Below are 16535 nucleotides of genomic sequence, written 5' to 3'. Positions count from 1 at the left end.
AAATAAGGTAGTTGAAGGATTCGAGTTACCGTGGGTACGATTTAAAGGGTTCGAGTAACCGCGGGAACGAGTTGTAGGGTTCGGGTAACCGCGGGAACGAGTTGAAGGGTTCGAGTAACCGCGGGAACGAGTTGTAGGGTTCGAGTAACCGCGGGAACGAGTTGAAGGGTTCGAGTTACGGCGGATACGAATTGGAAGGCTCGAGTTGCCGCGCATTTAAGCTGGAGGGCTCTTGTTACCATGGACTAGAACCGTATAAAATATTTTGCATTATGCAACCGCTACTTAATCCACAATATCCGAAGGGAAGGGATTGCTCGAAAAAAAAGAAAAAATGTTTCAATCATTTAAAATTGTGAATTTGTCTTTTGATATTTAGTTGTACGTGACGATCGCTGCGAAAACCATGTTGTTATATCTCCAATTCACTTGTTAGGTCATTTGGTCACTTGTCTACCCAAGACGTAAATCAAATAAACCGGAAACAGTAAGTGTGCACGCAGAAAAGGAATGCACTTCTAGCCGTATTGGGGAATCTAACAGTAACACAGACTAGAAACTCCCACGCACCAGATCATCTGGACGTCTTTCAAGTGTGTGTGAGTCCTTAACACGAGTGTAGGTTAGTTTGCGCTTGCAATGTCAAGACAAAGAAAACTTGCATTCTTGTTGACAAGTGCGTTTTAAATAGATAAGCTTGGCATATGAAGAGAGAGTTTTACCGGCGTATTTATCATAGTCGCTATATCGCCCTTTTGCATGTGGGCTCTTGAATTTTGGTAATTATTCTTGTAAGGGGTTAGGTAATCGCTCATCTCGTAAAGCGGAGAGGCGCCTGGTCACACGGAGTAAAGCGGAGAGGCGCCTGGTCACACGGAGTAAAGCGGAGAGGCGCCTGGTCACACGGAGTAAAGCGGAGAGGCGCCTGGTCACACGGAGTAAAGCGGAGAGGCTCCTGGTCACACGGAGTAAAGCGGAGAGGCGCCTGGTCACACGGAGTAAAGCGGAGAGGCTCCTGGTCACACGGAGTAAAGCGGAGAGGCGCCTGGGCACACGGAGAAAAGCGAAGAGTAAAGTAGAGGCACTTGGTCACACAGAGTGAAGCGGAGAGGCGCCTGGTCACACGGAGAAAAGTAGAGAGGCGCCTGGTCACACGGAGTAAAGCGGAAAGGCGCTTGGTCAAACGGAGAAAAATAGAGAGGCGCCTGGTCACACGGAGTAAATTAGAGAGGCGCCTGGTCACACGGAGAAAAGTAGAGAGGCACCTGGTCACACGGAGTAAAGTAGAGAGGCACCTGGTCACACGGAGTAAAGTAGAGAGGCGCCTGAACACACGGAGTAAAGCGAAGAGGCGCCTGGTCACACGGAGTCAAGCGGAGAGGCGCCTGGTCACACGGGGTAAAAGTAGAGAGGCGCCTGGTCACGCGGAGTAAAGCGGAGAGGCGCCTGGTCACACGGAGTAAAGTGGAGAGGCGCCTGGTCACACGGAGTAAAGCGGTAACATGGGGAAATCCGATACGACGCGCCGAGACCCGCGCTTCAGAATCCGAGCAAGAGACTTTTGTCAAATTTCAGAATCCGAACCCGTGCTTTCCGATAAAACTGCGAAGGCAGAATGTAATTGTTCATGTAGGGAATCGTTTATCTGTTTATGGAAAGATATAAGCGGGGTCTGATAACAATCTTCCTAGAATAGCTAAGGCTCAAAATCAAGACTTAAACCCACGGCCATAGTAACAATAAAAAACTTATCGAGCATTTAACAAACATTGGGGTAGATGAGATCGCGTTTAGAAATCCGAGACTCTGAGACCATGATAGAAAAGAAACGAGACTCCGAGACCCCTAAAATGTTTAAGAAAAAACGAGACTCCGAGACTTGCTAAGAAAACGGCGAGATTCCGAAATTATGCTTCTTTTTCGCAAGCAAGAAAAAAAACGAAAACAGCAACAAGACAATGATTAAATTACAAAATTTAATCCACAAATTATTTCATTCACCTCCATGTAAAGGTATGACTTTTAACTAAAAAAAAATTGCGATTGCAATTATAACGCAAAGCCTTTATTTATAACGCTAAGCTCTTTGCCTTTAATTATAACGCTGAGCTCTTTTCCATTCATGACGTACATTCCTCGTATGATGGGGGCGGCGGGCCATCGCCCAGATCTGCATTATTCTGCACTAGCGGTGGGCTCGCTGTGGAAAATACCAGCCCGGGGTAGGCAGAGTCTTGTGATGGTGACGGAGGGTGGTAGGGAGGGGAAGATGCTGCTTCCTGAGAGGGTGGGGCGCTGGGTTGATCCACTAAAGGGTAGGGTGGTTCTGGTTGACTTAAATCCCATGGGGGGTATGCTAGGGAATCAGTAGGATAGGGTGGAGTTTGTTCAACCGGAGGCATCTGACTGTATGGTTGAAGGGAGGGCTTGTTCAGGGCTACAGTATGGTAAGGAGGGGGGGCATCTGGGGGATAAGGTGCCAGGTCTGCAAGTGGCATGTCTTGCTGGTTGTGCACGGGCCCTGTCTCTTGGCTTGGTCCACTTGTACAGCCATCTGCATTGTAAGCCGGATTCTGACGGCTGGTGCCAAAATATCCGTTTGGGGTCACAGTGAAGCACAGGCTCCCAGAACGCTTTGCCGCAAAACAAATACAGCCAATGAAAATACACGCAAAAATCGCACCGAAAACGATTCCAACAATACTCCCTGTAGTGGCGCTCGATCGTTGAGAACTACTTGAAGAGCCTCTTCTTCGGCGCCGACTGACAATCGCCCTGCGTCTTCGGGTGACCGCTCGGCGTCTAGTCGTAACCACTCGACGCCTTCTCACAGTCGCTCGGCGTCTTTGGGTAACAACTCGGCGTCTTGTCGTAACCACTCGGCGTCTGCTAACAACCGCTCGGCGCCTACTTGTAGAGCGTCTCCGATCTGTTGTTTGGGCGTTGATAAACTCGGCCAATATAAAGATGCATACCAAAAGGCAAAGTATTCGAAACCAGCCCCTTCCTGTCATGGCCTTTCTGCTGTATCACTGAGGATAAAAACAAACTCGCGTCAGTTTTGTTTTGGGTACTCCAAATAGGTTTGCTCCTTCCCCCAAAAAATCTGCACAATATTCCCTTTATGCCCTCTTTCATTAATAATGGGTCACCATTTTTTAATCTTGAGTATATGTTTTTCCTTTGGCATCCTGTGGCCATGATATATGGCCCTGAGTACGCTCTGCTATAGGTATCTGATATATGGCCCTGAGTACGCTCTGCTATATAGGTATATGATATATGGCCCTGAGTACGCTCTGCTATAGGTATATGATATATGGCCCTGAGTACGCTCTGCTATAGGTATATGATATATGGCCCTGAGTACGCTCTGCTATATAGGTATATGATATATGGTCCTGAGTACGCTCTGCTATATAGGTATATGATATATGGCCCTGAGTACGCTATGCTATAGGTATATGATATATGGCCCTGAGTACGCTCTGCTATATAGGTATATGATATATGGCCCTGAGTACGCTATGCTATAGGTATATGATATATGGCCCTGAGTACGCTCTGCTATATAGGTATATGATATATGGCCCTGAGTACGCTATGCTATAGGTATATGATATATGGTCCTGAGTACGCTCTGCTATAGGTATATGCCGGCCCTGAGTACGCTCTGCTATAGGTATATGATATATGGCTCTGAGTACGCTCTGCTATAGGTATATGATATATGGCTCTGAGTACGCTCTGCTATAGGTATATGATATATGGCCCTGAGTACGCTCTGCTATAGGTATATGATATATGGCCCTGAGTACGCTCTGCTATATAGGTATATGATATATGGCCCTGTGTACGCTATGCTATAGGTATATGATATATGGCCCTGAGTACGCTCTGCTATAGGTATATGATATATGGCCCTGAGTACGCTATGCTATAGGTATATGATATATGGCCCTGAGTACGCTCTGCTATATAGGTATATGATATATGGCCCTGAGTACGCTATGCTATAGGTATATGATATATGGCCCTGAGTACGCTCTGCTATATAGGTATATGATATATGGCCCTGAGTACGCTCTGCTATAGGTATATGATATATGGCCCTGAGTGTGCTATATTACACTACGCTACGCTATTGACGTTAACTATTCTTAAGCCATGCATTTATACAATAAGTATCGTAATCTGAGAGGCCAAAAGTATGCAGAAAACACTTCCAAAACGTTGGGTCTTTGATGATTTTTTTTCCGCTTGGCCGATTTCTTCCAGTACTTGAAAACAACATTGTATTCTACATTAAATATTCCTCAAGAAAAAAGCGGGTCTCCATTTTAAGTAGTATAAAATATTTTGAAGTATATGTAACATTTTCTACAGAGACAAGCTATAATGATGATACAAGCTGATTGCTGTGTTTTACTCACCCTTACGAGCGAAGGGTCAACTTCTTGTGCTATGCAACAACTTATAAAGTTACTTCTGTAACTTGATAATAATAGTGCCTACATCGATTCTCGAGGTGTCGAATCCATAGGCAACTGGATGGTGATACTAATCTTATGAAAAGGTAAACACAAGAATCACTACCGACAAAAGCCGTGTACAATTGATACAAGATTTTACAGTGGTGGTGGTGCTTGATGTATACGTAATATATCAAGCGCTTCGTTGGCACTAAATGAATTCTTAAGTGACTCGTTCAGCATAAATAACACAGCCACTTAAGGGTGACGACCGAAAAGGGGAGGGGTGGGGGAGTCAGAAGGATTTTTAATAATCTAAGATGAAAGTACAAAACGTTGAAAAGTGCCACGAAAAAATAATAATGATAATAGACAGCATATTATTTCATCTATTTACTTCGTGCGAGCATTGAAAAACACGGCTAAGCGTCATCGACTAGCATGGCTAGGTGTAGTGGGCAGCATCTTAGGAAAAAAGTGTCCTACACAAAAGTCGCCTTTTTGATTGAAACCTAATCGGGTAGAAACTTTTCACGAAACTTATCGCTAAGTGTTGCTGCGGTTTTTAATATTCTGCGAACTCTCGTCGACGTTTTTCTTCTGTCATTCAAAATCATTAAAGAAGCGCTTCCATGGCCAGCAATAAAATGGTTTCCAATCACGCCATTTGTCCACAAGGAACCAAGCTGCATCAAATGTAACTCTGTTCAGTTTGGATGACGGATGATTTATTTCATTTAACTGTTTAATGAATGCTTACTTTATTTCAGCTGTTATATAATGCGTTACTACAGGTCTAGCAATACGAGCGTTAAATAATTCTATTCGAATTTCAGGAATTTTATCCTACGTCAGGCTAAGTTCAACGTCGTATTTTCCATGAGCCGTATTCAATGCAAATGCAGGCAAATGAAGATGAAACAATCGACTCGATTTATTTGCATGCCTTAGCATTGAATACGGCTAATGGATAATACGACGTTTGAACTAAGTAATAATTCAAATAACATAATCATTTTTCTAAAGGAACTGAGGCTAAGTTCAAACGTCGTATTATCCATGAGCCGTATTACATGTAAATGAAGATGAAACAATCGATTGATTCATTTGATTCATTGAACTTAGCCCGGACGTAGCCCATGTCTTGTAAAGACCGATTATTAATTAATTAATACAATAAAGAATTACATATTTATACTCCTTTTCTGAATAACTAGTTTAACTAGTACATTGATATAGATATTGATTTGAAAGACTTTAGACCCGTTCCTATAAATGGGTTTCTTGATATTATAAATACGATACATCTATAGCCTTGGGCATAACACGTAAAAGCTAATATAAAAACAATTAGTATAAAAAACAATTTCAGAAAACCCAGTCGTCATTTTTTCTGTATGAGGCGTCGTCATAATTCTCCCGCCAAAATAGCAATCCCATGAATCTAAGCGTAGAAAAGGTTGTTTGACACGTGATGCTGCGCCCTCGAGGCTCTCTGGACGATATTTTTCAATGATTGGCCAAGATTGACTCCAAGCATCTGGCTGAGCAGCAATGTGTAGCTTTGATCTTCAGACCTAGGACAAGAAAATGTGTATAGAAAAAAAAAACATTATCGTGGTATTTACTTTTTTACATCATGATATTGTTATATTTTTGGGCACATTTTCCTTGGAGTAACCATGCAAGATCCACTACGGCACTAAGGTGATCATGGTGACACTAACGCTCATCAGGGTGACACTAACGCTCATCATGGTGATACTAACGCTCATCAGGATGACACTAAGGTCATCAGGGTGACACTAAGGTCATCATGGTGACACTAAGCTCATCAGGGTGACACTAAGCTCATCAGGGTGACACTAAGGTGGTCATCAGGTTGACACTGTCGCTCATCAGGGTGACACTACACTCATCAGGGTGACACTAAGCTCATCAGGGTGACACCATCGCTCATCAGGATGACACTAAGGTCATCAGGGTGACACTAAGGTCATCATGGTGACATTAAGGTCATCAGGGTGACACTAAGGTCATCAGGTTGACACTGTCGCTCATCAGGGTGACACTACACTCATCAGGGTGACACTAAGCTCATCAGGGTGACACTATCGCTCATCAGGATGACACTAAGGTCATCAGGGTGACACTAAGGTCATCAGGTTGACACTGTCGCTCATCAGGGTGACACTACACTCATCAGGGTGACACTAAGCTCATCAGGGTGACACTATCGCTCATCAGGGTGACACTACACTCATCAGGGTGACACTAAGCTCATCAGGGTGACACTATCGCTCATCAGGATGACACTAAGGTCACCAGGGTGACACTAAGGTCATCATGGTGACATTAAGGTCATCAGGGTGACACTAAGGTCATCAGGGTGAAACTAAGGTCATCAGGTTGACACTGTCGCTCATCAGGGTGACACTACACTCATCAGGGTGACACTGAGCTCATCAGGGTGACACTGTCGCTCATCAGGATGACACTAAGGTCATCAGGGTGACACTAATTTTGCACCAACATAAAAACCTTCACTTCCAAATTGTTGGCTTACTTTATGTTTGATCTTCTCTTCTTTGGTAGGCTGATGAGAAACTCTAGAGGAGCAACATGTTCATAAAGCCCTGACTCGCTTGTCTGGAGGTCGTCGACGATCAGAATTTTGGGCTGTGAAACACAAAACATGCTCAGTCGATAAAGTTACAAACAAATCAAATAGAGAATAAAATGTAATATATAAAAAATGAAGAACATGAAGGAAGAACATGTTAAAAAGTGCTACAAAACATGGGGGGAGGGAATAGGGGTATGTAAATCCACCGATCGGCAATATTTTCGGAGCAAATCCGTGGATCCGCAGAATTTTTTAGATCCGCATGGTTTGACAGATAAACAATAGCATCGATTGAAATTTATTTAAAATCCGAAATTCGACCGTCAAAGCAGTCAAAATCCGAAATCTGCGCCGAATTGTCAACAAATCTGTGATCCGCCGTACTTCCAAAATCCGCCAATCCGCTTAAATAATCTTCAAAATCCGAAATCCATGAGCATTTCGGGGCCGAATCGGCCGATCCGCAAACCTCCTTCCCCCTCCCTCCCCCCTCCCCCCCCCCCCAAACATGTTAAAAGCGCTAGGCAAGCGGGTCTAGCCAAATACACCATGTAACCACTCGATTCAGGGATGGAGTACAGTAGTCTGATAAGAGCCGCTCTTGTTTTCACACACGCCTCCCTTCAACTCTTACGAAGGGTATGCGTCACACCATGAGGTGTCTGTTAGTTGACTAGGAGTGAATATAGTCGCCAACAGCGCCCATCATAGCTGGACACAGCAATGTGAATAAAATTTGTGACAGTTAAAAGTCAACTGATTGTGACAGTTTTCCTCTAATACTTTGCAGCAGCATCTATGATACTTTTACAAGCAGCAAAGCATTTATCTGGTTCAAGCAATTCAGAGTGTGTTTCCAAGTAATGTTGGCCTACCCCATGACTGGCAAGATAAGAGTTGTATATGCACCCAAGATATATATTCGTTTGTGGGTAAGATGGTTCTCCCCTCCCTCCTATCCCTAGACTGGCAAGACAAGAGTTGTATATGCACCCCAAATATATATTCATTCATGAGGTAGATGAGTCCCCCCTCCATCTTGTACAGCGACTAGCAAGACAAGAGTTGTATATGCACCCAAGATATATATTTGTTCATAAGGTAGATGAGTCTCCCCCCCTCCTTTTCCGTGATTTGATTTGCAAGACAAGAGTTGTATATGCACCCCAAATATATATTCATTCATGAGGTAGATGAGTCCCCCCTCCATCTTGTACAGCGACTAGCAAGACAAGAGTTGTATATGCACCCAAGATATATATTTGTTCATAAGGTAGATGAGTCTCCCCCCCCCCTCCTTTTCCGTGATTTGATTTGCAAGACAAGAGTTGTATATGCACCCCAGATATATATTCATTCACGGGATAGATGATTCCCCACTCCTTCCTATCCAGTGACTGGCAAGATAAGAGTTGTATATGCATCCCAGATGTATATTCGTTCATAAGGCAGGGCTTCTGGAATTACGCGGAAAAAAACTCAAAATTACGCGGGATTCTTTGCTAAATTACGCGGAAAATTAATCATTATGCTCTAAATTACGCGAGATTTTGCAATACATGTTTCTTTAAAAAATCAAAATTTTGCAGGAATCTTTACTGAATTACGCGCTGAATTACACGGAATATCAACTGTTACGCCCAAACTACATTTTGTACCTAAGGAAAGCACGAAATAACTTGAAAAGGTTTATTTTATTGCGCGAAAATATCTTAGGCGAGTTTTCATTGGCTCCTAGCCACCAGCCAACTAAAAAAGGTATTTTATTATTAGTACTTCGCGGTTTAGCAGAAAAAGCCTAGTCATTTTATCTGTTTTGAATTCAGTTCGAGATATCGCACTCTTACGAAGAATCTCTCTCTTTTTTTATGAGAAATAGAGGTAAGAACCCTAAAAGAACACATCAGCTGTGCACTTAAATGTTTTGTCTTTCAAAATTTAGCCAAATTACGCGGGATTACGCGGAAATTTGTGGTTTACGCGGATTACGCGGAGAAAGCCAAATTACGCGCTTCCGCACAAGCGCGTAACTCCAGAAGCCCTGATAAGGTAGATGAGTCCCCCTCCATCTTATACCGTGACTAGCAAGACAAGAGTTGTATATGAACCCAAATATATATTTGTTCATGGGTAGATAAGTCTCCCGCCCTCCTATCCCGTGACTGGCAAGGCATAGGATATATACGCACCCCTGATATGTATTCGCTCATGAGGTTGATAAGCCATTGGGTGGAGACATCTGTATAAGGAGGGTTTTCATGGTCTACCAGACCCAAAACATTATCTTCCCCCATCTGAAAACATAAATTTTAAGATTTAAGGCCTAGGTATTACCAGCGATTGCGGGCACATTCATTATACAAAATGATACCCTCGTCTAGCATTTCCCGCCTAGTCTCCCAATCATTTTTGTTTGAGTCGTTGTTCATACCTGACAAGCAGCACCAACATAGTACACCATAACGACTTTCCGAGGCTTTCCAGATAGCGCCCTGAGCTTCTTGCGAAGAATTTCACAAATCTCCACCGATCTACGATCACAATGCGTGCTCACGTCTAGAGAAAATTTCAAACTCTTTCAAAACGCGTCATCAAAAAAAAGTTTATTTCTACTTTTGTTAATCGGTAGGGGATGTTGTTATGCCTTGTGCACACTAGTGAAATAACGACATAGGTATGCATACTGTTATGTTCGTATGTTCAAGTGCGAATGGTTCGACATAAAGACAAAAGCCAAAAAAAACCCAGGGACTTTCTTTTATGTCATTAATGTCCATATCGCTATGCCGGGCTTAGAAGAGTGAGTGCGCATTGTTCTGTCGTTATGTCACTTAGTGTTCACAAAGCTTTACAGAGTCTATGTTTATGTTGATCGTTAATCAACCCAAAGCACGACCTAAGCCATATGGGCTCGCTTACAATTCCATTCAAGTTTTCTAAGCGCACAAGATGTTTTCTCATAGCATGGACTAAGCCATGGTGGACTCACCATTCCATCCTAGTTTTTTTAACGCTACTTCCAGGTGGAGAGAGTCATGTGTCGCATTCTTGTATCGATTGTTTTTCCCATTGACGAAAATAATTGCATGCCATGAAGTGGTTTCTGTGGGTTTGGCGTTGAGGCCGACAATGTCTGTCTTGGAATCTGTGAAGGGCAAGTTGATTTAGTGTGGGTTCTTTCTATTGTAAAATGCATAGTTTGATAAAGGATGATAAAAACCTTTGCTAGATGGCACGAGGCAAAATGGTGCGAGTGATGGAACAAGAGAAAACTCCACTGACGTACACAGCTCTGGGACTTCTTTGATTTTCTTAAAGAGCTCAGAAAGTTCAATGTCTGGATTCTCACTTAAAATGTCTGCCATGGAACTCACGTAGGACCTGAAAAAAGATGTTCCCATCATGCAATCATCTCTTTGTACAATGTGCGTAAGAAAAAAAGAAACAGTTGAACAACGAGGGAAATGTGAGATTGAAACTGGAACTTTCAGTAGAAAATAAATCAATTATTTATCATGTAAAAAATTACTTAGTAGGGAAATAAATGATGACAATGACAATGAAAATTGTTGGAATTTTTTTGGGAAATTGGGGGAAACAGTTCCTGGCTTCCGGCATTCTACTTTGGGTCAACATGATTGAAAAAACTTGCAAACAAGATGATAGAAAAAACTTGCAAACAAGGCATGGATTTCTGGCTCACATCTGGTCCAGCGATGCTGCCACTTTTTTGAACACCATGTTGGGAGGTACTGTGAAGTAGTTTGTCAACATTATCTTTGTCTTGCGGTTAATCTAGCGTGGGTGAGATGATGCTGTTAACACAGGACTTAACTGTTTCTCACCTTCTATGTTCAGGGTCTCTAACAGAGCCGGGGTGACAAGGGAAAGCAATGACACCATTAGGAGGTGGTGGTATAGCTGAAAGACCAGGAAGAATTCCAGGGCAGCGGAATTTCCCCTCAATGTGATGGCTGCCATCTACTATCACAATCAGCAACTGTGGAATATAACACACAATGTAGTTTAACAAAGCTCATAACATATACAGCGGAACAAGCTGTAAGCCTGAGAGGGGAGGGGGGCCTCACTAGATAACAAACTGTTTACATTCAATTCTTATTTGTTTAACAATATATATACAGTACCTTATTACACTTAATTTTCGCGACATCAAAATGTTGCGATTTTGAGATGGTGATATTTCGCAACACTTTATTTTTGTGATTTTAGTATTTAAGTAAAAAACCAGATCACTTTTTATCTTTTGTGATTTCGCCATTTTGGGATAATAAAATCAAGCAAAACAAGTGGAACTAAAAGGTAATGTAATCATCAAATCTGAAACAATTTTCAACAAAAAGATGTGTGAGCCAAATTTAGTTTCATAAAAATCTATAAATACAAATCCACCTCAACCCCTTACCACACTATATGTTCATTAGATGACTAAATAGACAGAAGGTGTTTCCATAAAGCTTATTAAAAGGCCAATATTCCCCCAAAGGCTTCTTGTGTACTCACTTCATTTTTGTGCATCCTAATTTTCGCAACACTTTTAAAAAAGCAAAATTCGCGATATTGAAGTGACGTGAAAATTAAGTGTAAAAAGGTATATATATGTTTTTAAAAAGTACAAGCAAATTTAAAAATATCCCTCTACTCACCCCTGCAAACAGACTACACCTAGAAAGGGTATGGTGTATGACTTAATCCTTACCGGTGACATGTGGAGCTGCAGTATTAATTTGTTGATATTCAAAGATTGCTGAATGAGATCTGCCTGTGTGCAGTCTGGCTTGATGTCAGTTGGAAGAAGATAATTTTCTCCATTTAACTAGAATGACAAAGGTGAAAGTGAAAACATACACAATTCTTGGTTCATCAGTTTAATAAGTTCATTCCAATGTATAAAGTGATTTTCTTTTACCTGCACTGTGTGACCTGCCAGATAGACAAAGCAAACATCATGCCCACAATCTTTGACAAACTGGTTTACTTTAGAATTCAGTTTAGCTGATTTACAGTTCCTGATCCTGATATGATCTGAAAAGAAGCAATCACAAGTCAAGAGAACCGATAGATCATCTTACCATCTTATTATTTCATGATCAATCTAATTACACTAAAGGTGAGTCCATGGAGTCAACGCTCTCAGATAAACAGCAAGTGTCTCAGTCACAAAGATTTTTGTGCATATGAGAAGCATTAAATTATCAAATATGAGAAAAAGCTGAGCTTTGTAAACCTGCCTGTCCCATTTCTCTAATGAAACATTGAATGCCAGCTAATTATATGCACATATATTTTCTATGCAAAATACTTTCAACAAAAGAAACTTTTTAAATTACCTCCTTCCCAGTGTGAGAGGCAGTCTGACAATGAATTGATCCCCTTTCCAATATCAGTTAAACCAGATAACTTTTCATAGTTAAGACATTCAACCAACAAACAGCTCCTTTGGTAAACTGTAAAGTAAACAAAAATACTTAATAAGCAAAATCATTAATAAAAAATAGCTTTTCCTCCCTTTGATCTGTAGCAAACCTTTTAAATGTTTTTCAAAGCTTTTAATTCATTTTGGTTGTACCTTGCTTGTCACTAGCTTCTATTACAAATATAAATTTAAACTGATCTCAAATGTAAATTTATCACAGTGACCAAGTACCTGAAAAGACATCATTTTCATCTAGATTCATCTCCTCTGGAGTTTCACTTGTTATGTCTTCATCAGGGGGGTTAGAGTCCTCAGATGGAAAATATCTTACATCTGGTTCATCTGTTTTTTCAACTTCACTCTTACAAGACTCTTGGCGTGGGAATGCTAGGCTGCCTTTACTTTCAGTTCCTGTTTGTTCCTGTAACATGTTTCCATTTTCTGTGGCATACACGTAAGTAGATAATTACTAAAATATTGTGAAGGTTGACAGAAAGCTACAAGGCTTGAACTTGTACAAGGCCTGTAGTGAATGTATAAGTACAAAATTAGTTAGATTTATACAAAACAGCAAAGCTAAGCAGATAATAATATTAAGTATCCTGGATTTAGCGGAAATAATATAAGGTCTAGTAGGAAGGGGAAGTGTTGGGTATTATTTCTTGTATTTGATAGGAAATGGAAAATATCTGTTTTATTCCCACATTTGTCATAATACAACAAACTATAACAAAAAAATACCAGTGTGTTATCACTAATGCTGCATTCTGATTGGGTTACCTACTAGTAGTCTATAAGTCATAGCAGTGAATAGAGAAGGATTTGACAAAGCTCAACTGACTATACCAGACAAATTTTTTGGCTATACCAAATAGACCTACTAGTATGACCTGATTATTCCTTACTTCCCCCTTATGGTATCTGAGTCAATAACTAAGTCAGGCTCAATAAACCATTAATTACTTATTATCAAGGACAAATATTAGACAATTTTCATAAGATTGTACTAAATTTCTGACAAATTTAGTTCTAAGACACAATCTACTAAAATCATTAGATTCTTGGTGTAATTTGTATACCTTTAGTTCTTGCTCTCTGGACATCCTCATATCCCGGATGGCTTTCTATAGATTCAACCACATCATGCCTTTCGCATTCCTTCAATAAGTCAACTATGTCTTGAAGTTTGTAATTTTTGTGTACCATTTGGGCAAACAGACTGTCCATTTTTCCACTGTCATCCAATCTATCAACTTCCTCTGAGGTGAGGCCCATGTGTCCAGCCACTCCCCTCCAGTTATTTCCAAGTTCAGTTTTAATATTCAGGGTTTGCACAATGGTATCCCGCAAGGATGATGGGATATTCTTGAGTAATGTCTCTGTTGGGAAAAAATAATGAGAATAAGCATACTATTAGCTGGGGCATATCCAGCGGGGGGGGGGGGGGGGGGGGGGGGTCGCGAGCATCTAGGCCCCCAGGGGCAGATCCAGGAGTGCCAAAAAGGGGAGTGGGGGGGGGGGGGGCGAAGCAAGGGTTACAAGAAAAGGGGGCCTGTTATTCTGTACAGTTCTTCATATATCTTGTTACTTTTAAGGCCAAATATCTGAAAAAAGGGGGCACTCTCGGCCCACCCCTAGATCCGCCCCTGGCCCCACCCTGTTCAGGTGAACTATTACAATGGAAATAACCACTAAAAGACTGAATTGACTAGTTGATTAGTTAAGGAGGTGGCCAAGTAACAACCATTTTGTGTTTTTAGATGTAAAAAGTTTGGATCTATATGGGTCTAGTGACCTATTATTCATTGGAGCTCAGTAATGGTTTATGATGTAAAAAATCCATTTTCAAACAATTCCAAGGCCAGGAAATAACTGGTGGGCCTTGCCATACATTTCTCATGAAATAGAAATCAATTTCCGGGGACTAGAAAGACATAAATAAACAAAGAAAATCCAGAGACTTTGTGCAAATCACCTAAACAGGCCTTGCTTATCTTACATTGAATACTCAGCAAAATTTTGTGTTGTGTCCCAGGCCCCTAGTAATTGGCACAAGCTATGTTGTGGTACCACTGCATTACTTGTAGTTTTTAAGTTTAACAATGCAATTTCCAAATTCAACAATGCACTAATTCTTGGAAAAAGCATTTGGGAAAGCACTGGAAAAATTAACAATGAAATCAAATAAAATAAGAGATAGACTTATAAAAATGACTCCTTTTAGACATCTCTATTACAATGTTTGATGATGTACCGCATGCTTGGCACATGAGAAATGATTGGAGGATGAACTAAAGTTGAGGGTTTACCTTTACTGAAAGGACATCTTTGCCTTTGTGAAATAGGTGGAGGGACTTCAGGGTATTCAGCCTCATCAGCTCTGTTAGGTGGGGTTGTCTCTGCTCTGGAAGAGGAAGCCTCACTAACACTTGAAGGACCCCGAGAAATAACCTCTCTCCCTAAAAATGTTAATTTAAAACATATATATGTACTTCTACTCCTCACTACATTGAGCTAAAGATAGCACTCAACTTCACAATACCTTATTTAGATCATCAACAATTTTACCTGGATGAACTGAGTCGTTCATTGCTGATATATATACTTTTATATAAAAAAGCAAATAGTTCAAAAATCTTCTAGACCTCCGCATAGACATCTGCATACTCTAAATGAGCTATATACAAAAACAATATATGAATAGCATCAAGAGTGATGCGCACACTCATGTATATCCTTAAACAACCTTTGACGTCTATCGGCTAATCATAACTATTTCAAAGGTTGACACCAAATTGAGGTTTAGTTATTACATATGGGGCCATTATGTGGAAAGACCCCCTTGAAGGATCCAATCCTTAGAAAAACAGTATTTTTTTCTGTCTTAGAATTTTCACCCATAATAGAAAAAGGGCAAAAAGCTTCTCAAAAATTGTGGCAAGCTCCTTTGAAGAGCTAGGCATCTGATTGGCCACAGTACATAACGTTGTCACAGAGAAATAGTTCATACGACATAGGCGTAGCCAGGATTTTTTAACAGGAGGGGGCTCAAAAGGGACTTTCAAGGCATTTTCTCCTGTATTTTAGATAATGTCTTTTACATTTACTGTATTTTTGGCTGCTTAAAGGGGGGTCCCGTTCCCCTAGGCCACACCCCTGTACGAGCCCTGCAAACAGCTATGACAACCTTGTTTCCCAGGGGCTTTCCTTTTTGCAGTAAAATTTCTGAGCTTCCAATAAGTGGAATCCACCAACAAACACATGAATTATCAAATAAAATAGAAATATTGAAGAATGAATGAATGAATGAATGAATGAATGAATGAATGAATGAATATATGCGCTTAGTCCCTTTCCTTTTACCTGTGTGACCTTGCAGTCCATCATCTAGCCTTGATTCTATAAGCTGTGCCAAATCTTTGTGACCTATTTTAGGGTTCCTTAGTGTCGTCAGGAAACTATTAAATGCATTTTTCCCCCGCTTCATTAGTTTCAAAACTAGTTCTTCGGAAGCTCTGATAGGCCCAGATTGAGTTTGGCTGGACCTGATTTCCGAACAATCACTCTCGGTGAAAATGTTTGACATGAACCCTGTGATCATGTAAGGATCTTGAATGCCATGGCTTAACTCAGGGATGAGGCTTCTTAGGACGTTTTTGTGTCTTTCATCCATTCCTGGGCCTTTGCAACTCCACACCGCCTACGCGACTAAACACAGAGCAGTGTGCCCCCAATGTATATACTACAGATGATATTTTTAGAATTGTCACTTAAGATAACCACCAACAGGGACTTTCCCTAAGATAGTCTCTGACATTAGCACATGATAAAAAACTTCCGCTTTTCATCATCCTCGATTTCGTGGAATTCTGTATAAGAAGGTTTGCATAATCTGATAATGCATTGCATTGCGGTAGTCGAACTCACTCCCTTTGGCCGTTAGGGAAACAAGTACCAGGCTGTTTTTTTTAGGAAAGACCTTGTAAGTCTCTGAGATGTG

The 16535-nt window shown here is 41.0% G+C and overlaps 2 protein-coding genes across 2 annotated transcripts; both read right to left on the bottom strand.

Moving 5' to 3' along the window:
* Positions 1-1962: 1962 nt before the first annotated feature.
* Positions 1963-4701, bottom strand: LOC5521649. The gene is made up of 2 exons (XM_001641379.3): positions 4434-4701; positions 1963-3032 (listed from the first exon to the last, which is right to left on the bottom strand). Exon 2 carries the CDS (start codon positions 3012-3014, stop codon positions 2121-2123), a length of 894 nt encoding a protein of 297 aa, XP_001641429.1. The 5' UTR covers positions 3015-3032; positions 4434-4701; the 3' UTR covers positions 1963-2120.
* A 482-nt stretch (positions 4702-5183) lies between these two features.
* Positions 5184-16393, bottom strand: LOC5521648. Its single transcript, XM_032366890.2, has 14 exons — positions 15899-16393; positions 14845-14994; positions 13615-13914; positions 12767-12976; positions 12450-12566; positions 12029-12144; positions 11819-11935; positions 10944-11098; positions 10319-10479; positions 10088-10243; positions 9530-9654; positions 9288-9392; positions 7039-7151; positions 5184-6049 (listed from the first exon to the last, which is right to left on the bottom strand). Exons 1-14 carry the CDS (start codon positions 16206-16208, stop codon positions 5917-5919), a joined length of 2268 nt encoding a protein of 755 aa, XP_032222781.1. The 5' UTR covers positions 16209-16393; the 3' UTR covers positions 5184-5916.
* Between the last annotated feature and the right edge of the window lie 142 nt (positions 16394-16535).

Source organism: Nematostella vectensis, chromosome 2 (assembly GCF_932526225.1).
Source record: "Nematostella vectensis chromosome 2, jaNemVect1.1, whole genome shotgun sequence".
Classification (NCBI taxonomy): Eukaryota; Metazoa; Cnidaria; class Anthozoa; order Actiniaria; family Edwardsiidae; genus Nematostella; species Nematostella vectensis.
This window is presented reverse-complemented; position numbering and strand designations above follow the sequence as displayed.